This window comes from Grampus griseus (genome assembly GCF_964374135.1).
Source record: "Grampus griseus genome assembly, chromosome: 1".
Lineage (NCBI taxonomy): Eukaryota > Metazoa > Chordata > Mammalia > Artiodactyla > Delphinidae > Grampus > Grampus griseus.
In genome coordinates, this window is record NC_139017.1 from 94555749 (window position 1) to 94579465 (window position 23717).

The 23717-nt window shown below is 36.2% G+C and overlaps 1 protein-coding gene across 1 annotated transcript in view; it reads right to left on the reverse strand.

The window, feature by feature from the left end:
• Positions 1–23717, reverse strand: part of SLC30A7 (solute carrier family 30 member 7) — a 76503-nt gene that overhangs the window by 4342 nt on the left and 48444 nt on the right. Inside the window, exons 9-10 of the mRNA XM_082678947.1 lie at positions 11955–12045; positions 5879–6028 (exon numbers count right to left, since the gene is read on the reverse strand). Coding sequence (XP_082535073.1) covers positions 5879–6028; positions 11955–12045 — 241 coding nt within the window. The remainder of the gene's footprint in view (positions 1–5878; positions 6029–11954; positions 12046–23717) is intronic.

A 23717-nucleotide genomic window follows, 5' to 3' on the forward strand; every position in this document is an offset into this window, starting at 1 on the left:
GGGCTCCCATTATTATCTCTGCCACTTTCCTAACCGCCCCCCCCATATACAGTGAAGATAGTAATAAGAAATGAGGTAGCCCAAGGCAATAAAAAAGAAAGAGGAAAAACAAAGAGGCTAGGTAAATTGATCTTTGCATAATCACAAGTTAATTACTCAAGCTGATATCTTTCCCCAGAGGGCCTACTGCTTTACACAAAAGCCCAGTCTAACAGAAAAAGTCATTTTGTTTCATCCATCTGGCTGGATGGGAACACCTTTAAGTCTTCCAGCTTCCCATTTTCCTTTCTCAATTTCCTTCAATGTAGAGGAAAAAAAGTGGAATTTCCAAAGACTCCTTTAGGAAGTCACCTACTTCCTGAATGCAAACTAGGTTTTCTTTACAGTTTATCCACACGACAAAGACATGACAAATACTCCAGCAGATCAAAACAGTGCCCAGTGCCATTAAATATTCTACCTACCGCTGGGATGACACTAAAGCTGGCTGAGGGTTGTCCTCAAAAAAAGTGAAAACCCTAGAATACTTGTGTCTTATATCCTGAGAATCATGTATAAACCGTAATTCAGTTAACACTTTTTTAAGTTGGAAAGACAGCTAGTTATTTTTAACATCCATGCTTCTAAGAAAATAAGTGTTAACCTGAAATCATAGACTTAGAATACTCTCCATAAATACTCGTTGTGGAAAGGAAGACAAATCAGCAGTAAAAATTTAGAAAAATAAACAAGAATACGGCTAAAGAAAATTACTGGGTTGTTTGTATTTCTCTACCAATTCTCAAAAACTGCAGAAACTTTCTACTTTTTTTTTTTTTTTTGCTGTACGCGGGCCTCTCACTGCTGTGGCCTCTCCCATTGCGGAGCACAGGCTCCAGATGCGCAGGCCCAGCAGCCATGGCTCACGGGCCCAGCCGCGCCGCGGCATGTGGGATCTTCCCGGACCGGGGCACGAACCTGCATCCCCTGCATCGGCAGGCGGACCCTCAACCACTGCGCCACCAGGGAAGCCCTCTACTTTAATTTTTGACTCAATGTAGAATATTAGTCTTTATCCCTTAAAAATGAATTCTTGAAAAACTGCCTTACTCTTCCATGTGAAAACTGAATCATCTCAGAATTCGTGAAATAGTGACTTAATATGATGAAATTACAAGTCATGAACAATAACTTGGGTCTGGGTTCCTTTTTCTGTAAACTGGGGAGAATACCCCACCTGTGCTGCAGGTAGATTAATATGTTAGGTGTCTATCGCAGTGCCTGGCATGTGGTGGGCTCTCAATAAGGCTAGCTGCTGCTGCTGTTATTATTTCCACCACCATCAACCAATGGACGCTTAACCCCTGTGGATTAATTAAAACTAATCAATCATTATAAAAGATTAAAATTCCCTACAAACAGGAAGGGTGGAAAACTAGCTAGCCACCCGGAAAGGCACAGAGAGCTTCTCCTATTCCCTACTGTCAGAGACAGGAAGGGATCGCGCAGGCAGGACAGCGGTGCAGGTGGGAGGTCCTGAATCTGGGGGAACTCCCATCTGGGTTAGTGAGGAGGCTTTTTGGTTCCTTCCTGGCGATCAGTGTTAACTTCTATTTTGAGGCAAGAAAATAGAGCACAGAAAGCTGAAGCAGGAAGCCAGGGGTTCAGGACTTAATAGGTATAACAGAAACAGGCAGAAGAGAAGATGGAAGATATCAAGGTACAATTTCTATCAAGGAGCAAATAATATGCATTAGCCTTGATTGTCTTTTCTGCTGTGTGGAACTGAGGACGGTAATGAACCCAAGCATATTCTAGATTTTTCTTCAAACTTTATTTCTAACCAAAGTGTATTAAAAAAATTAACAGATGATATCAGCCAGTTTAAAACAAGAAACATAAATGATAAATTGCCTTCCTCATCCAGTATCCCACATCCACTTCCTGTTCATATACTAAACATAAATAATAAGTTTTCTATTTCATCTGTTCCCAAATGATAAATCATTTTTAAAAAGTTAGTGCACGCGGTGGAAAGGAGAGGGACTTTTTCTATGTCAATAAAAAACGCTGTAGTTTAAAAACTGGATTATCACTTAACTAATAATCCCAAAGGAATCAAAGTACTGAAGAGACTTCTACCAATTCACTAGTATTGCTCTATATTCGTGATAGCAAGCCAACTGCCTTAGCCATTCATGATAAAGTGATAACTATGGAACATGAGAATAAAAAGACATGCTTAATGTACAGTTCCAAAACAGTTGCAAAGCTTATAGTTTTAAAAACAAAACAAAATGTTATAATTCTCAAACTTATGTTAACCTTTTCAAAGCTAACCCCATATAAATTTTAACAACTTTTTAACCAAAAAAAAAAAAAATTTAATTCCAATTTAAGATCAGCTATAAGAAAAATACATTAAAATGTCATAGAACCACAAAGTATTGAGAAAATCCTTCTTTTGGTCTTTCGGAACTAAGGCCACCAGTATTTCAAGTCTTTCTACAAGAAATGTACTTAAAGGATTAGTGTAATTTTTTTCTTAAAAATGGAGCAATTTGATCTTTACTACTTTTGATAAGTAAAATCTATGATTAAGATATAATTTAAAATTTTTAAAAAACGTAAAAAAATTTAAATTTCATTTCATGAATTGCAAATGTTACTGCAAGGTATTGGATATACTCATAGCATAATGAATATGCATGACTAGGGCATAAGCAGTAAAGGAAAATAAATTAATAAAAAACTTCAGTTTTGCATACGTCAGAACCAAAACAACTATCACAAAACAACTTTACAATCATTAAATGTATGGAATGAAAATCATGAGAAGGATGACTTCTCTCTGCCTGCTGGGAAAAATGTGTTGAACCATTTTCACTGCAAGCCTAAGAGAGTCCCTAGTCTCTGCAAGGAATGAAATCAAGTGTGCTTGACCTTAGCTGATAAAAAGGCTTAAAATATGTTTTAGAGCTTAAAATTTTCAAAACCCAAATACAGTTTCCAAAACCAAAGAGGCAGCTGAGTAAACTTTCAACTTCAGCCATTTTAAAAGCCAAGATTTCTAAGGTTACCAGAAGAACCTCCCTCCACCTACTTCAATTACAACTTCAGCAGTTCTAAGCACAGACACAGCTGCTCACACATTTCTAAACCTATAAATTGCATTCCTTCTCAGAGGGAAAATTAAGTGACTTAAGTGCCAAAGTCTTCGGACAGTATGAGGTATCCTAGAGGTGGACAGAAGCTCAGACTGTGAGGGTGGAAGGACATGGTATAACTAGGAGAAAATCGAGACTGAAGGAGAGAATAATGACCTAGAAATGGCAGTGAAAAGCAAGGTTGTTGCTAGTCATGTTCTCCTTTTTGCCTCTGAAAAAGGGAGGAGGTGTGAGAAGGATTCAGACATGTTGTGAAGGTTTTGCATGCTGCATTATGAAACTCATGGTGGTACAGACTTCTTATAATGTCTGTTAAGAAAAGACAGTTCTTAAATGTCTAGAGTAAATAAGTGGTACCAGCATATTGTTTTGTAGTAGAGGACGTCTGGCTGTTGCCTACATTATAAGATTATTTCATTAATTATTCCAAAGGAACATAACCATACACCTCTATTAGAGAAGAGATCGTTTAATTTATGCTAAGGTCCTGAATTTAAACTGTCAGTCTGTCCCTCTCTCTTTCTCTATCTATATGATGCTTAGAAGGGTCTTTAAGGCTTCAGAGAGAAAGTAACAATTGAATTGGACCTTTACATTAGAGTAGGATTTTTGTCTCACACAGGTAAGTAAATAGTCTGGTGGGGCTGGCGTATGAAGTACATGGCAATGAATAATAGTAGGAGAGAGGCTTGAAAAGTTAATTGTGTCATGCTAGAAAGTTTGGGCTTTATCCTGGTGGCAATGAGGAGCCACCAAACTTTTATTTTTTAACCTTTTATTTTGAAAAGGCTTAAAGTCAAAAGAATAGCACCATAAATGCATATCTACCCATCACCTGTATAAACCAATCGCAAACATTTTGCCACATTTGCCTTATTTCTCTATATATGTATTTATTTATAATCCTTTTTACTTTTGCTGAAACATTTGAAAATTAGACATCCTGATACTTTGCCACTAAAGCCTTCAGCATGTATCTCCTAAGAATACAAGCATTCTTCTATAACCACAATACCATTATCGTACCCAAGAAGTTTAACACCTACACAATTATATGAGCTATTGTGTGGTCCATATTCTAATTACCCAATAGTTTCCTCTGTGGCTGTTTCTCCCCAGTCCAAGATCCAATCAAGGGCCACACACGGCATTTAATTGTGAAGTCTCCTCTAATCTAGAAGAATCCTCCATTGTTCCTTTTTTTCCTTTCATGACACTGACACTTCTTAAGAATCCAGGGTAACAGTCCACAAGGTGACAGGATTCACATTAACTATTTCTGGCAAGAGTGCCACACAGGTCATGCTGTGTACTTCCCACTGCATCACATCAGGAGGGCTGGGTCAGTTTTTAAGCACAGATTTTTTTTTTTTAACATCTTTATTGGAGTATAATTGCTTTACAATGTTGTGTTAGTTTCTGCTGTATAACAAAGTGAATCAGCTATACGTATACATATATCCCCAAATCCCCTCCCTCTTGCGTCTCCCTCCCACCCTCCCTATCCAACCCCTCTAGGTGGTTACAAAGCACCGAGCTGATCTCCCTGTGCAATGCGGCTGCTTCCCACTAGCTATCTGTTTTACATTTGGTAGTGTATATATGTCAATGCTACTCTCTCACTTCGTCCCAGCTTACCCTTCCCCCTCCCCTTGTCCTCAAGTCCATTCTCTATGTCTGCGTCTTTATTCCTGTCCTGCCCCTAGGTTCTTCAGAACCATTTTTTTTTTAGATTCCATAAATATGTGTTAGCATACAGTATTTGTTTTTCTCTTTCTGACTTGCTTCACTCTGTATGACAGATTCTAGGTCCACCCACCTCACTACAAATAACTCAATTTCGTTTCTTTTTATGGCTGAGGAATATTCCATTGTATATATGTGCCACATCTTCTTTACCCATTCATCTGTCGATGGGCACTTAGGTTGCTTGCATGTCCTGGCTATTGGAAATAGTGCTTCAATGAACACTGAAGCACAGATTTTTAAGGCATGGAATCAGTTTCCTCATTAGATTTATGTGTTAGATAATTTTGGAAGCAGTGTCAACATCTAGATTTTTTGCCAAATATTTCCAGCAAGCTAGACCCAAAAAAAAAAAAAATCTGTGGTCTCTCTCTTCAGATATTCTTGACATGATGTTCTTATTCTCCCAGTATATACAGAATAACCTAGTAATCACTTTTACTTTATCAGTCACTGACTATGTCAACTCATGATGGCATAAACATTACCTGATATAATTTGGTTGCAGTCATGCACTGACTAATTCGTGATTCCATATACAGAATTAAGAAAACCTCAACAGCATATTAAGCCATTAAATGACACAGAAGTAGAGATGGCTTTGCTATCAACAAAAATGTTAACATAGTTTGCTTTTAGCCAACGCCACTGACCAGACATTATTCTTATTCCAAATGCTACCTTAGAATTCCTAGCTTCAAATATCATATAACATGTCTTATAAGGAGTGTACAGTAAGGGAGAATCTACTTTTTCTTAAAGGAGCTCAAATCAGTACAACAACGAGTAAACAGGACTATCTTCATTAACAGTATTCACTAAAGTAAGGATCTCCCAAATTTGACTCTGTGGTTGAAAAAAAACTTTCACACTTACCTCACAGTGTAGTATATATATATTCAATATGTTAAATAGTAAATCTTTTTAAGACTAGTAGATACAATAAATTCCTAGACCCTTAAAAGAAGTTAGTAAAAAAATCATACCTGAGTAAAAATATTATGTGTTTGGCTTAAAATCCACCTGGCATCAGCATCAGGTGCTACTACTAATTTCAAGGTCCCAACATAAACATCAGAACATAAGGTCCAGAAATGCTGTTCTTGTAAACTGTAAACTCCTTGCAACTGCTGCACCTAAAATATAAAGAGCACATATTAACATGAACTCAAGTATAAGTACACCCAACTTAAATCATGCAACACATCAGTAAACATGGATTCTACTCTCTAATGAAAAAAGTGGCCTGGTGTGGCGGGGGGGTGGCTTGCATTGATTAACAAATACCTACTGGGTACTTACTATGTGCTGGTACCATGACAGGTGTTTGGGAAATATAAATGAGCACATATCAAAATTTGTGGGGCACAGCTGAGAGAGCACCTAAGTGAAATTTACATTTTCAAATACAGTTGACCCGAGAACAGCACAGGGGTTAGGGATGCCAGCCCTCTTCTCAGTCAAAAATCTGAGGATGCAACCAACCATGGATCATGTAGTACTGTGGTTATTTACTGTTGAAAAATATCCATGTATAAGTAGAACGTGCAGTTCAAACCTGTGTCGTTCAAGGGTCAACTGTACATCGATCAGAAGACAAATATAAATACAAATGAGCTAAGAAATTAGGAAAAAAACAAAAAAGTCAACTTAAGAAATAAAAAGGAAGGAAATAAAGGATGGAAATCAATGATCCACAAATTTAGAAATGACAGAGTTCACAATATCAAAAAACTAGTTCTCTGAAAAGATTAACAAGCTAGAGTCAGTGTTTCGTACGTAATGGGGGCATGTTTTAGACAGGATGATTCTTCATCGTGTACAAGTGTCAGAAACTACAGGATCTTTGCATCCCCAGGACCCAGGGAACTACATGCCAACATATACCCTTCCCCAACTCATGTGACAACCAGAAAAGGGAGGGATGTCTCAACGTTTTTCCAGTGGCTCCTTAAGTGTTCCACACCCTTAGGTTGACAACCACTGGCAAGACAAACTCTGATGGCGGTAAAAAAATAAAATAAATGAACATGCAATTAAACAAAGTACAAAATGAAAAAGGAAAAGAACTACAAACAACAGATTTTAAAAACTATAAAACGGAATACTATATGAATGTATCAATATGTGAGTGTACAAAATACTACAGCTGAGTAGGATCCAAACACTTCTCACCACCTCTACTGCTGTCAGGCTAGTTGAAGCCACTTTAGTTTGGATTATTATAATACCTTATTAACTGGTCTCTCTATTTCTAGCCTTGCACCTCTTCATCTATTCTCAAAACAGTAGCCCAAGTAAGAATCTGTTACTTTAGATCAGATGCTTTCACTCTGTTCAGAATCCTCCAGTAGATTCCCACCTTACTCTGAACAAAAACCAGTGCTTTCACAATGACTTACATGGACCCACGTCATGTGGCCCCTTGTTATTTACCTTATTTACCTCATCTCCTACTACTCCTCCCCTTGCTCCCTCTTCCTCAGCTACAGAAGCCTCCTCACCACTCTGAAAAGTCAGGCACACTCCTGTCCCAGGGCATTTGCTATTCCCTCTGCCTGGAGTGTCTTTCCTTCCAGATTTCTGCCTGGCCTACTTTGTTTGGGTCTTGACTCAAATGCCATCTTCTCAGGAGGCCCTTCTACTGTTATTCTATGTAAAACTACAATACTTTTATTTTTACATTTCTCTGGTTTGTTTTACTTTTCAGCATATAATGTCGCACACTACATTACTATGTTATTTATATTGTTTCTTGCCTGTCTCCTCTGGCAGAACTCAAGCTCAATAAAGGCAGGGATTTATTTTCGATTTTTATGTTTTGTATCCTCAGCACCTAAAACTGTAAGGACCTAAGCCTGGCCCAAGTAATTGCTCAGTAAATAGTACATATATGTATATAAAATGAATATAAATTCAATTTTGGTGTTTGCTTTGGTAACACATATACTAAAATGAGAACGATCAGAGAAGATTAACATGGCCCTTGTGCAAGAATGACATGCAAATTCATGAAGTGTTCCATGGTCATTTCACAATGTACATGTATATCAAAACAACATATTGTACACTTTAAATATACATAATTTTCATTTATCAATTTTACCTCACTAAAGCTGGAAAAAATAAATAATAAAATCAGAAAAGCAACAACAAAAAACACAATTTCAAAAATCTAGACAAAAATGAATAGATTTCTGGAAATACAGAAAATGCTGTAATATAAGAAAAAACCAGAAGATATAAAAGGGCCATTAAAAACTGAAAAGGTAATAAAAGTTCTCTTTCATAAAACCCCCCCAAACCCCCAGTCCCAGAGGGCAGACTTTCAAGAAACTTAACATAACCTCTTAGTTTTGCCAGAAAATAAAAAAGAGGTGCTATCTCATATAAGAAATAATCTTGATCCCCAACCAGATAAAGACAATAAATCATAAGCTAATTTCTCTTATGAATTAAATAAGCTAACTCCAACAGTATATTAAAAAATGACGTATCATGACTACGTTAGGTTTATCCCAAGAGGGAAAGATTAAACATCAGAAATTCTATTACTCTTATTCTTCAATTAGTGAAGCAAAGGAGAAAAATCACATAGTCATTTCAATAAAAGCATTACAATTATTTAATAAAATTCAACCCCTATTTATGATTGAAAGGACACTTCCTTAACTTAATAAAAGCTATCTACCCAAAACGTACAGAAAACGTTTAAGGAAAAAACGTTAGATGTATTCCCTTGAAGATCAGGAAAATCTTTACAAAGATGTCCAAATCACCGCTATTGTTCAATATCTCTGTATAGATCTAGAGGAGATGAACTAAGATCAGAAACCAGAAGTTAAAAAGATCTTTATAACAATTACAGCAATTTAAAAGAGAAAGAGGTTACTCAGTGAAGGGGCTAACTACCGATTCCTGAAAATAGTCAAGAAGCCGAATGACCAACTGAATGTCGCAAAGGAGATTCTTCCAACAGATAGAAGTCTGGGCCAAATGAATAATAAGATCTTTTTGAATTCTGAGATTCCCTGATTCTTAAGTAATCTATTTGGGCTGTCAATTAAGAAAAAGTTGAACTTATATTTATCAAAAATATTTATTTTTATCAGAATTTGTTGTGGGATCACTTTCTATAAGCTCCAAGACACTTGGTGGGAAATGTGAGACAATAACCATTGTGCCCTTTAAAAAAACTGCTTTTACTAGGGAAAGAGGTCAAGGTGCACTTCCTCTTCCTCTTTCAGGACTCTGATGACACAGTGGTTTGAACCTGATATCCCTCCATACTTTTCTAAATGGAAATGGTATACTGCTAGGGAAACAACACCCTGATTGAACAGATTTCTTCTACCTCCATAGATATAGCAGTACAAGCACATTCCTGCAGTTATCCTAAAGCATAAGTTAAGGAATGAATCTTACAGAAACTGGCATTAACTTTACTCGAATTAAAAAAAGTGGGGAAAGTGTAGCTACAGATGAAAATCTGTGTCGCTCTTCCTGCTCGGACCGTGTGGTTTAACAAAAAGAGCATGAGCTTTTAAAGCCAGAATGATATGGATTTGAATCCAGATTCAGCCACTACCATCTGTGACTTTAGATGAGTTACTTAAATCCTCAAACATCAATTTTACTCAATTTTCCTAGGGAAAGGAAGATGAAACTTACCCTGTATGGTTAATGTGAAGAAAAGAAACAATATATGTAAATCACTTAATATAGGGACCAGCTTAGAGTAGGCGTTCAATAAATTGCCCCTTTCTCTTCCACAACTATGCTGACTGGTCCTACCTTAAAATCATAAAACCACAAATGTCAAATGGGCAGCACTTCACTTTCCCTACCTCAAAAAGGACTATTCTATACCTTCTCTTTTCTCCTCTGGTCTTCTAATTTCTCTGCATGATTACTCTGCCCTGTAAATCAAAGAGAAAATAGAAGCACACAGAAAATCCCTTATCCTGCACCACCAAATCCACCAGTCAGCCCTCACCTCTTTCAGCACTTTCTGTCTTCCCTTGGGGGATACAGTAGCCCTGGCTCCTATCTACAATTAATTCCTCCATAGTGCTTTGGGTTCTCTCCTTTTTCACCTTCTCAAGACCTTCATTCCTTCAGCAGGTAGTGAAGTAACCTGCTTCACTACCATACCATCAATTTCTTCCTGTAACACACAGGCTCCAGAACTGCACTGTGCAATACAGAAGTCACTAAACACATGTGACTAAATATATGAAAATGAAATGAAGTTTAAAAATTAGTTGCGCTATAGCTCAAATTATTAAGCTTCAAGTGCTCAATAGCTACGTGTTCCTTGTGACTTCCATACTGGGAAATGTAGATTATTGAACATCTCCATTATTGGGGAAAATTCCATGGGATGCTGTTTTAAAACATCTCATTTTAAAAACAAATTCCCTCACCACTGTTACTATATCTACAGCCAAGCTATCAGCTCATTTCTTTGTTCCCTTTAACAACACTTCTTAAAAAAAGTTGACTGTAACCACTATCTCTACCTCCCCAATTCATTTTCTCCTTAATCTACTATTATCATACTTTCTCCAAACTCTACTGAAAATGCTCTTATCAAGGCCATTAATGCTGTTCATGATCCCAATCAATGGTCACTTCTCTGTTCCTACTGTAATTGCCTCACAGAAATATTTGGCACCGTTGATTACTTCCTCCTTCAACTTCTTCTGGGTTTTCCAGCTCCCATTCCTGGCTTTCCTGCCTGTGCTCTAAATCTGGAGTGGAAGCTTGACCTAAAGATTAGAGCTTAATCCTCCCAGGTAACCTCACATAATCCTAATGTTTTAAATGCTAGTCATATACTGATGACTCAAACTCCCCCTAGTTCTCATCAGTCCCTAAAACTCCAGATTTGCATATCCAACCACTTGAGTGACATTTCCCCTAGATGTACAGTAGGCATTTCATTTTTAACATATCCAGAATAGAACTCTTGATTTGGGAGGATTTCCCACCCTCACACCTGCATCAACCTCAACAAATGGTATTAGCATCTACCTAGTTGCGATTCAACACTTTTTCTCCCCTCTGCTAATATAATCCATCTCCAAAAACTTATCCAAAATATCTACTTAGCTCCATTTTCACTTCTACCACTGTAGTCCAGGCCATGATTTTTCAGATTAGAACAGCCTCTTAACTGGTTTTCTTTGCTTTCTTTCTCCCTAGAGTTTATTCTCTAATAGCAAGTAGAATAAGCTTTTAAAAACTTACATTTTGTGACACTCTATCTGCCTAAAAGCTTACTAATGCTTCCCAGTGAATAGAATTAAATCTAAACCTCTTAGTAAGACCAAAACCTCCATATGATCTGTCCTCTGCCATTCTCCCCAGCCTTTCCAGCCACTCTTCCCTTTATTATGCTTCAGCCACAATGGCTTTTTTTTTTCCTGTTTTTCAAACACACTAAATTAGTTCCAGTCATAGAACTTTTCGCATTAGCATTTTCCTTTGCTTGGAACACTCTTCTCCAAGATGTTCATGTCTGGCTCCTTCTTGTCAACAAGATTTCAATTTCCTTGAATATGACTTCCTGGATAAATCTGACATAGCCATCCATGTCTCACATGACTTTATTTCTATTATAGTAATCATCACTGATATTTTCTTATTTATTTATTGTTTAGTGCCTGTGTTTTCCCACCAGACCATAAATTCTTTGATAGACCCTGACTACCTTATTTACCATTACACCCCTAATACCTTAGAAGAATATACGGCATAAAAGGGGAGCTCACAAAATCTATGCTGAAGAAATGCTTATATCATCTGCTATTTATATTTATATTTTAAAAGAGCTGCTTGATTTCTAGATGAGGACAACTTCTACCACATTTTCTTTAGTGAAGCTCAATATTTTCCAATGATTTTATTCTGGTTCATATAAATGGCATTCATGGTCAGCATTCAGTCTTGGCAGAAATACTAAATTATACACACATGCTACCCATATTTATAAAAGTTATAACCCCTAACAGCTTGGAAACAACCAAAACCCAATGGTTTGGAAGCTTTGAAACTTACCCTCTGATAGCACTGAGGGAGAGTATTTTCCAAAAGGGGAGGAGTTCGCTGCATTAATATTCCAACAGACTCTCTTAAAAGAGGAATAACACTATAGAAAAGGAAGACATCAAACTTATTAAAGCCACATTCTGACAATCCCATCCTGCAAGAAAGTAATAATATACCTCCCAAGAGAATATAACAAAGATTTGTCAGAATAATATGAGGAAAAAGAATCCAGCCATTGCTCCAAATTTTTCATGGGACAAATAAGTTATTCTTTAAAGTAAAAGTAAAAGAGCTAAATGAAATGTATCAATGTATGAAACAATAAACACGCCACCGAATAGTACTGGAGCATCTAAAATTTAAACACAGCAGTCATTCAACTGTCATTTATAATATGACTTCAAATGGCTAGAATCTTCAAGGATAATCTATAAAGCATATCATGGCCAACTGGTCCTTAACGTTTATCAAATATTTACATTCATTTATCTGAAGAGTACTGTTAAGGAAAATACAAAAAAAATTAATACAGCATATTAAGTTCATTTGTCCAGTGTTTTTCCAACCCGATTATATATCAGTCTTCATTGATTATTAAAAAAAATAGAAGCCTGGATATAACCACAGATCTAGTGAATCAGCACCTCTTGTGACAGGGCCCCAAAGTCTGTATGAACTGATGTAATTAGTCCTCAACCAGTATTTGGAAATTATGGCTTTAGGCTACTTGGATGGTTAAATGCACACAAAGCAATTAATAGTGTAATGGTGAGGCTGACTCTAATGCAGTAGTTTTCTAAACCAGCTACATATCAAATTCACCTTAGAGTCTTGTTTGTTGTCATTTCTAACATATTGAATGAGAACCTCTGAGGGAGAGTTGAGGCATCTATGTTTTTAAAAAGCTCTCCAGGGGGAGTCCAATGAGTCAGGGGGTGAGGCACTGCTCTATTGCTTGAAGCAGACTGAGAGGGAAGGTCAAGAATAGCTTCATTACACTTAATAGTTTAAGCCAGTTCTTTCTTTTAAACTTGTAGTATCTCAATATTTCTAGAGTAAAACCCCTCCTGATTATAGCTATAGGAGATAGAGATAAAAACAAAACAAAACAAAACATATACCTTTTTAAGGAAGGTAGAAGGTGAAGTGTACCTTAAAAGATTAGTAGTACTTCTGACAGACAGAAAAGAAAGAGAAGATATTAATGAAGACACAAAGGAACAGGGACAATGCTTGTCTTGTTCACTGTTATATTCCCAAGGAGGCCTAGTAAAGTGCTGGTCACAAAGTGGGCCCACAATAAGTACTTGTTGGTTAAATGAATGATAAATGCATAGATATTAGATGTTTTAGAATCTAGATTAAAGAAAGGAAAGGCCCCAGGGAAGAAATTAGGAGACTGTTCCATACTTTGTGTACAGTGATAAGTATTTGGATAGGGAGGGTAAAAACAGGAAGAGAAACAAATAGGAAAATTAAACAGATACTGAGAGATATTGAGATATTTAGAAACTGGTGTCCAGGGAAGCAACACCAAGGGCAAGCTTAGAAAACTAAAAGTGTGGAGAGAATAGCAGTAATGAATATAAAAGCTCAATGTAGACAGGAGTTTAAGTCACATTCAAATGAAATTATTCTTCAGTCAGATAGTGATTTACGAGCCAAGAATAATTGGATGCCACCTTTAATTGCTTCTTCTCCCTTAAAACTCTCATGCTCTAAATCGCCAAGTTCTCATGACTTAACATTCTAAACACTTCTAAACTCCATCCCCTCCCTGTCATTCTATTACATATGTCTACAATAATCTCCATATCACTTCACTTGGATTATTACAACAGCCTCCTAAATGGTCCCTTTACCTCTAGTCTTATTTCCTTAAGTCTGCTGTGATAGGCAGCTTTAAAGATGGATCCCAATGACCCCTGCCTCCCTAGCGTTCATGCTCTCGTGTAATCCCTTCCCCTCGAGTGTGGGCTGGATCTAGTGACTTGCTCCTAATGAGTAAAGTATGGCAAAAGTGACAAGATGTCAATTCTAAATTAAAGTACTCTGGCTTCCATCTTGTTCACCCTCCTCTCTTGCTCTCTCACTTGCTTGCTCAAAGCTGCCATGCTATGAGCTGTCCTATGGAGAGGCTCAGGGCAAGGAACTGAGAGATGCCTCTGGAGAGGAACTGAGACCCTCAGTCCAAGAGCCCAAAAGAAACTCAATACTGTCAACAACCACTTCAGTGAGCTTGGAAGTGGATTCTCCTCCAGATGAGCACTGGAATGACTGTAGCTGGCTGACACCTTGACTGTTAACTTGTTAGAGACCCTGAGCCAGAGCCCAGTTAGCCACGCTCAGGTTCCGGAACCAAGGCAAAGATAATAATGTGTTATTTCAGCTATGAGGTTTTTGTGTTAAGTTCTTATGCATTCATAGATAACTAATATAACCATTCTTTACAAAGCCATTAGACTAATCTACCTAAAATCAGTATCTGACTCTATTCCTTCCCCATTTAAAAAAAATCCACTAAGAGCTCCCTACTGCCTAGCGGATTAAGTGTAAGCTCTTTCACATGGTATATTTTTTGATCTGCCCTCCTCTAGCTTCACCTCCTATCATTTTTGCTTCACATTTTAAGCTCTCTAAAACGTAATCATGTTTGTACTTCACTTTCTGCTGTTTTTCCTTTCATGCTCTGGCTCATGCTGCAACCTCTCTAGAATGTCCCTAAACTGCCCTGTAATCTGGCTTCTATTCCTTCTTTAAAATCTCAAGTGTCACCCCTTTTAGGGTATATTCCCTGATCCCAAACTGTCCTCCAAACTGTATAAATGTCCTCTCTGTGCTCCTGTAAAAAATCTGTGATACCTATATTAACACTGGAGGAAAAATGGGTGGAAAGCAACTGGAATCGGGGTTAAGGATTTTGACAGTGAAAGAACATCGGTTATTCCTTCATCTAACCTGAAGAGTAGTGTCTGTTTCTATCTACTGTGCTGTTATTAAATAGGTGAGGACTCCCTGGATTTACCAAAAAGGCAAAGAAAGACAACACAGTAGAATAATAAGGCATAATTCAACCATTACACTTTTTTCTTTCCTCTCTCCATCCTCATTTCTCAGGAAAAAGAAAGGATCAGTCACTAAATGTTTCTATATATCTAATTTACACAATTTTTATGTTTTCCTACTTTCCTTATTGTACTTCTCAGAAAATGAGGCACAAAAATGGTTCCCCTAGAATAACTGTTTGAGAATAAGTTTAAAAAAATTTTTTATACAGCAGGTTCTTATTAGTTATCTATTTTATACATATTAGTGTATATATGTCAATCCCAATATCCCAAATCATCACATCACCACCCCCCTGACAATAAGAAAAGTTTTTCCATGTGCCCACTAAATTTAGCTATTTTGATCATTTCTTCTCCAATCTTTGTCTCAAGAAACTCCTAATAATCTGGAGATATCTGAGGTGGAAAAATCACTCAAATGCAAATCATGAGACTTGGGGTTCTAATTCTGCCATTAAATAGCTTCAGGCAAATAGTATAACATTCCAGAGCATCAGTTTTCTCATCTATAGAATGAGGAAGTAGATTAAATATCTAGGCAATTTCTTCCATCTTTAATTTATTTTCATTCAATAAGAAAAAGAAAGGTCAATCTACAAGGAATACTAAGAGAGAATATATTTAGAAATGAAAGAAAATATAAGTTGCCTTTATATTCTAAACAGCAACAACAACAATCCACAACAGCATCATCAAATAAGATACACTTTGCAAATGAATTTAATCTATTACTAATTAGGTAATCCTGCAAATGGATTTTATTACACGATCAATACAAATAAGCAATAATTAAGCACTACATGCTTTGCTTGGCATCAGATTTTCTCGAATCAGATGGAATCTTACTCTAGAGTTGTGGAAATGGAGACCTAGTGCACCAAAGTAACTTGCCCAAGGACATAGCTAGTGAATGGGAGAGCTAGAATAATAAGAACAGGTCTTTTGACTCCAAACTCAATTTTTAAAAGTTCAAGTCAACATTTACTATATGCCTACCATGTGCCAGACATGTGCTAGGCACCAGAAATAAAAAGATAAATAATACACAATGCCTTACCTCAAAGGAATTCACAACTATTGAAAAAGCCTGTAGAGATCAATGGAAATCAGGCAACAAACACATATTTAGGACCCACCATTTGGAGGAAGGCATATGAATTCAAAACAACTGTAGATTAAAAGCCTGTATCCAATTTCACTTCCCATGAACTTTTGGTGAACGGTTTTTTTATTAGTATGTTGACAACTTACTTTTAAACATACCTTTAAAAATAAAAAGTATAACTTTCAAAATAAAGTGGGGGAAAAAGGAATAGAAGAGAACATGGACTCTACTGTAACAGAAGACATGCAATATGAGCAATGATATTACTTAAGCAATAGTTGTAAAATATCACCTTGCAAACAACTTTTAAAATATTTATTGTCTTAGAATACCTAGGGCTAGTCTAGCTTTCCCTGCAAAGAGCTAAAACACAATTAATACAAAAGACTTGAGTCCAATCTAAAATAATCCTTAAGGAGATCAGCTTTAAAACATTAAAGACATTCCCTTAATACAGTCTCTTAATAAGTCACCCAAAATAACCATCTACAAATTTATCCAAACCTTTGTTCAAATTTTTGTGTTAACCCACGTGTGTTGCCTCTCAAAGACTGCTACTCCCTTGTAAGAACAACAACAATAACAACAACTAGTATGGCCCTTTTTCTCCTAAAGTTTACTTTCACCTGTGGCCCTTAGTTTGAGGATTCTAGAACTGGTAAAGTTCCATGATCACAGATTACACACTATTAGAATTAACACAGGGGACTTCCCTGGTGGCACAGTGGTTAAGAATCCGCCTGCCAACACAAGGGACACAGGTTCAAGCCCTGCTGGGAAGATCCCACATGCCACGGAGCAACTAAGCCCATGTACCACAACTACTGAGCCTGCGCTCTAGAGCCTGCGAGCCACAACTACTGAGCCCACGTGCCACAACTACTGAAGCCTGTGCACCTAGAGCCCATGCTCCTCAACAAGAGAAGCCACCACAACGAGAAGCCCGCACACCACAACGAAAAGTAGCCCCCGCTCGCCGCAACTGGAGAAAGCCCACGAGCAGCAAAGAAGACCCAACGCAGCCAAAAATAAATAAATAAATTTATAAAAAAAGAATTAACAGAGAATTTAGAGATCACTCATTTTAACACAACTGAAGAACCATAATGCAGATAAATATTTTAATAATAAAATTAACGTTAGAAGCAAGCATCTATTTTAAAATAACTAAATAAAAGATATAACTGAAATGTATAAGGAAATAATATATAGAGAGTGTACCAACAGGTTCTTACTGATTTTGCTATACTATAAAATTTGGAATGGTTGCCTACTTAGGTAGAATTTTAATAAAATATTTACATTCAACAGCAGCAAGCATTTCACCAAAGCACATGGAAGCATTACACTAATTTTCTCCAATAATAATTTTAAAATATTGTTAAGAATTTCAGATGTAGGAGCTATATAACTAGGTTATGAAACTGGGGTGGGGAGAAAAAGGTGCTTGCTAAATCACATGGTGATAAGCAATTTAGAACCAAAGCCAATTTCTATAACAATCTCAGAGGTCATAAAAATGTAAAAGGAACCTGTAGAAACTCTATTTTTGCTTTTTAAAAATTGTGTTTAGCTCAGGAGCTTACGCCCATATTTTTCTGATTAACTATTGTAATAGGGAATCATAAAGTAGATTTTAGCATGGATCTATCTAGCCATAATGAAAGGATATGGGGAAAAAGACAAACTCAGCAAATTCCTGACTGAGCTAAGACTTAGAGCTGCATCCAAACCCAGAAAGTAAGCATTTGGAAACAATTAGAGGTTCACTTCTGGTTGACTAACTCAATTCTAGCTTTAACAGTGAAATAGCATTTTCCTAGCATATACAAAAAGAATGAGTCATTAGGTACATGAGTTCACCAGTAAACATGGTAATTGTTTTATTCCTCAAAACCTGAAGATAAATCAAATTTACAATCATACACTTAAAATTAATATGAAAGCTTAAATGTTAGCAGATTAAATAAGCAACAGTTACTCTTTATTGCCAGTAACTTTGTAAATGAAAAAATACTAAATCTTACTTCAAAAGCAGCATATTTAGTGAGTCTCACCATTTCAACAGTACATAAAATTATCTAGCAATAATTATAAACAAACCAAACCAAAGAAAAGGGTATACATTATGAAAACTTTTGAAGAACAGACTGGTGATAATCATAATCATTAACAATAAAAAATTTCAGAGAGTTGAAACTATTACTTAGATCTGAGAATAAATATTAATAATAATTAAAAAATAATTACTGATTCAACTTTTTTGAATTGGCTAATGGGCTTAAGTCCTCCTGCATATTACCAGTGGTTCTTATAATCTACAAGCGTATAGACAGCTGTACTTTATAAAAGAACCCATAAATTTGAAGGTCTAGTATATATCATATACTCGAAAATGTTTAGTGGACCAAAAAAACAAAGAAAATTGGCCCCCCAAAGCAATGTATTCTGCATTCAGACATGGTGGTCCTATGACAAGCTGTAAATATGCAGTCATATTTACACAAATACAATGATTCTGTAGTAAAAAACAATTACCCATTAACCCAGAATTTCATGAGCCTAATATAGAACAGATAACCCAGAACCACAGGAATTGTGGTTCGCCTTATAATTATTCTGAGTTTCTGAAACCTATGGTTTAAATCAATGCATATTTACAGAGTACCTACTTTACTCAATAATGGAGACAGTAAGATATCCTAAAATACCCCTAGAACTTAGAGCCAAAGTCATGAAAAGGTCACTCTTTTCCTTAAACTTCTGGAACTTAGTTATAACACTTAATGCATTTGGTCTTTGGACTGAAACCATTAGTAAATAATGTCGTTAGTAAATAGTAATGTCTTTGTTTAGACAACACTTAATAGTTTTTAAAGTATTTAATAAATTTTTTCCAATTTGATCCTCACAACAACCTTAAGTAACTTTCAGAAAATGCTGGAATCACAGATGTAAGCAAGATAATAAGAGATCATTTAGGCCAACCCCCTCATTTTACAGAAAAGAAAACCATCTCAGAGAGACTAAGACAACTTGTTCTTTGTTACACCCTGGTAAGTGGCAGAGTTGGGTGGGATAACTCCAAGACTAAAGCTCTCTGCACTACACTGCAGTCTCATCATGATTGAGTCCTCTGGAGTCAGAGACCATATTATATTCTTTTAATTCCCAGTGCCCAGCACAGTGTATGGAATATAATAAGTGCTTGACATATGTCTGCTGAATGCATAGTCTATTTTAAAATTTCAAACACTAGAGGAAGATTATTAAAATGTAAAACATCCCTTGTTTGACATGACTTTCAACCCTTCACAATAACAGCTAAATAACAAAACAAGAAAAGCGCCCCTCAATTTAGTCATTTCCCCAAAAGAATCTCCAATAAATAGAAGCAAAAGTATCTTATTCTCTATTCAAGTATAGGTGAGGAAGAATTAATTACACTTAGGCAGAAGCAATCAACATTCCCAGCTCTTTATGTGCAATTTGTTATCTTAATAAAGGCTCTTTATTATAATGAATAAGAATATTCTCATAAATAAGAAACTAAAATCACACCAACAATATAAGTAAAAAAAAAATTACTAAGTGACACATATGTATCCATGAAGAGCAAAGGTGCAAATAAATAAGAAAAATGAATGAAAATTCATAATACCCTGTCCAGAGGGAGGGAAATGGGGAAAAACAATGGAATAAAAGAAGTAAGAAGAGAAGACTTCTCTGGTGGCGCAGTGGTTAAGAATCCCCCTGCAGGGGACACGGGTTCGAGCCCTGGTCCGAGAAGATTCTACATGCCGTGGAGCAACTAAGCCCGTGTGCCACAACTACTGAGCTTGCACTCTAGAGCCCACGAGCCACAACTACTGAAACCATGTGCCACAATTACTGAAGCCTGTGTGCCTAGAGCCTGTGCTCTGCAACAAGAGAAGCCACCGCAACGAGAAGCCCATGCACTGCAATGAAGAATAGCCCCCACTCGCTGCAACTAGAGAAAGCCCGCGCACAGCAACGAAGACCCAAGGCAGCCAAAAATAAATAAATAATTTTTTTAAAAAAAGGAAAAGCAGAGAAAAAGGTGAAAGGATTAAAAAAAAAAGAAAAAGACGAGGACAAAGAGCACCACAAGATATACATAGTTTTGAAAGAAGACTGGAATAAATCTTCTTATTCTTATTAAATATGGTAACGTTTGTATTGAAAAGATCATGAGACTTGAAGGTACCTCCCCATTACCTCTGCAACTCACTGAAAGCAGTGGCGAGGCTAAGATGGACAAAGGCAGGAGATGAAGCTCTTTAAGGAAATCTGCATTTTAAAAAGTACAGAAGTGAAGAAACAGGATTTTATTTAGGAAAACCAGATAAGAGGGCAAGAAATATTTATTAATCACTTCAGTGATCACAAGTTTTAACTCAGAACAAAAAGGGCTTAAGATCAGCATGAAAAATCCAAGAGGAGTGGGACCAGAGTGCTGATCAAATACCTAGGTTCAACAAGGCTATTAGGAATCTGAGCTAAACAGTGTCTATCTGGTTTTAGGTTAAGCAATTAACGCACAATGCTTGCCAAGTGGCAGGTCTGTTCTAGGCTTGGTATATCTTAACCTATTTAATCCACATATAGCAAATTATGAGGAAGATACAACTATCATTGCCACTTTAAAGATGAAAAGTGGCTTGTCCAAGGTCACACAGATAAAAAGTAGAAACAGGATTTGAACCCAGGCAGTTTTGCTCCACAGTAAATGCTCTTAACTTTTCTGCAAGACTCCTTCCAACTAAGTCATCAGGGTGGCTTTGCTAGTGCTCCCAAAACACCTTTACCCAAAGGAGAATTCTGACATTAGGAAATGCTGACCTTCAAAGTGTATAGGAGGCCTGGACCACAAAAAGAAATTTAAAAGCTCTGGAAAAGATGATCAGTAATAACAATATGAAAGTTTTCTGCCATCTGAGAGCTGACTGGTAAAGTCAAAAGTTGAACAGAAGCAAACCCCTGACACCTAGTTTCTGTTCTGGACCCAGCCTCAATGATAACTTCCAAAGTCACATGTCTGAGAAGCAAACCTAACATAGGAAATGAAAAGCAAAGGAAAAAGTACTCTTATTTGCTTACCCAAATTAAACTTAAAATACCACTGTGAGAGTATAATTTTTATTAAATATCTCAAAGTAGGTTTCTAATTGCTACAGTGCTACATTGGATGCTGACTACATTAAAATATTTAGTTACTGAGGTAGGAATAGAAATCATGTTTTCAAAGGATAAACTAAGCAAGAGAACAGAGTAACAAGTGCAGACTATACCTAGTGGTGGAGAATTTCAAATTAATTACACACAAATTAACAATGAACAATGAATAATCAAAGGGACGAATAGTTTTTCTTTTGGCAGGAGTAAATTAAGAGTAGAAAAAACTTAATATGCTTTCAACCTTTTAAATTTTACTTTATTTTTTTAAAGGCTAAAAATGTCTATGATTCCGAAGTCAAAAGTATATTTAAAATATACTTCAAAGTCTCACTTCCAATCCCCTCCCTCTGCCTAGAGGTAACTATATTTATCATATTTGTTTTTGGTTTATTCTTTGTGTTTCTTTTCAAAATTATAAGAAAACATGCAGATTATATGTGTATCTCTTCTCATTATGGAAAAGGTAATAGTGCTACTTTTTGCCTATCTTATGCTATAATCCTATATATCATTTGCTACATATCAAGTGCTATTTTGTTTTCTTAACAATACATCTTGAAAATAACGCCACATTACCATATAGAGATATTCCTTATTCTTTTTTATTATTATTATTATGGTAAAAAACATGTAACACTAAATTTATCATCTTAACCATTTTTAAATATATAGTTCAGTAGTGTTAAGTAACATTGTTGTGCAAAAGATCTCTAGAACTTTTTCACACTGCAACACTGAAACTCTTTACCCATTAAACGCTATACTTCCCATCCCTCCTGCCCCAGTCCTTGGCAATCACCTTTCTACTTTGTTTCCACAATTTTAACTACTTTATATATTTCATATGAGTAGACTCATACAATATTTGCTCTTTGGGATTGGATTATTTAGCTTAGCATAATGTCCCCGAGTTTCATCCATAATGTAGTGTGTGACAGACCTTCCTTCTTTTTAAAGGCTACATAATATTCCATTGTATGTATGTACATTTTCTTTATCCATTCATTTGTTGACAGATATCTGGGTTACTTCTACCTCTTGGCTATTGTGAATAATGCTGCAATGAACATGGATATATGAATATCTTTTTGTGATCCTGCTCTGAGTTCTTTTGGACATGTACCCAGAAGTGGAATTGCTAGATCATATGTACTCTATTTTTAACTTTCCATAATGGTGGCATCATTTTACATTCCTATTAACAGTGCACAAAGGCTCCAAATTCTCCACATCCTTGCCAACACTTATTATCTATTCTTTTGATAGTAGACATCCTGATGGGTGTGAGGTGATGTCTTGTCATTTTGATTCGCATTTCCCTAGTGATTAGTAACACTGAGCATCTTTTTACGTGCCTATTGGCCAGGTGTAAATCTTCTTTGGAGAAATATTTATTAAAATCCTTTGCTTATTTTTAAATTGGTTTATTTTGTTGTTGTTGTTGAGTTGTAGACTTTCCTTGTATATTCTGAATATTAACATCTTACAAGATATATATGACTTGCAATTATTTGCTCCAATTCCATAGGTTGCCTTTTCACTCTGCTGATTGTTCCTTTTGATGAGCTGAAGTTCTTAAGCTTGGTAAAGTCCAATTTGTCTATTTTTTATTTTTTTTGCCTGTCTTCTTTGGTTAGTATCCAAGAAATCACTCCTAAAACCAATATTCTGAAACTTTTCTCCTAGGAGAAAAGTTTTTGTCTAGGAGTTTAATAGTTTTAGATCATATGTTTAAGGTCTTTAATCCATTTTGAGTTAATTTTTTTATGTGGTGTAAAGTAAGGGGCCAACTTCATTATTTTGCATGTGGATATCCATTTTCTCAAAACCATTTGTTGAGGAGACTGCTTTATCCCCATTGTGTAGTCCAGGCACCCCTGTCAAAAATCATTTGGCTATATATATGCAAATGTTTACTTCTGGGCTCTTTATTCAGTTTACTGGTCTATATATCTGTCTTTATGCCAGGACCACACCATCTAAATCACTGTTTCTTTGTTGTTATGTTTTGAAATCAGGGAGTGTAAGGCCTCCAACTTTGTTCTTCTTTCTTAAGGTTGTTTTGGCTATCATAGTCTCTTCACATTCCATACAAGTTTTAGTATTTTTTAAAAATCTATTTCTGAAAAAAAAAATTTCATTAGGATTTTGATAGGGATTGCACTGAATCTGTAGATGACTTTGGGCAGCATACACATTTCAACAATATTGAAGTCTTCTGATCCATGCATGAGATGTCTTTCCATTTATTTATATCTTCTTTGATTTCTTTTAGCAATGCTTTATGGTTTACAATGTACACATGTTTCACCTCCTTGGTGGAATTTATTCTTAAGTATTTTATCCTTTTTGGTGCTATGGTAAATGGGATTGTTTTTAAAATTTCCTTTTCTGATTGGT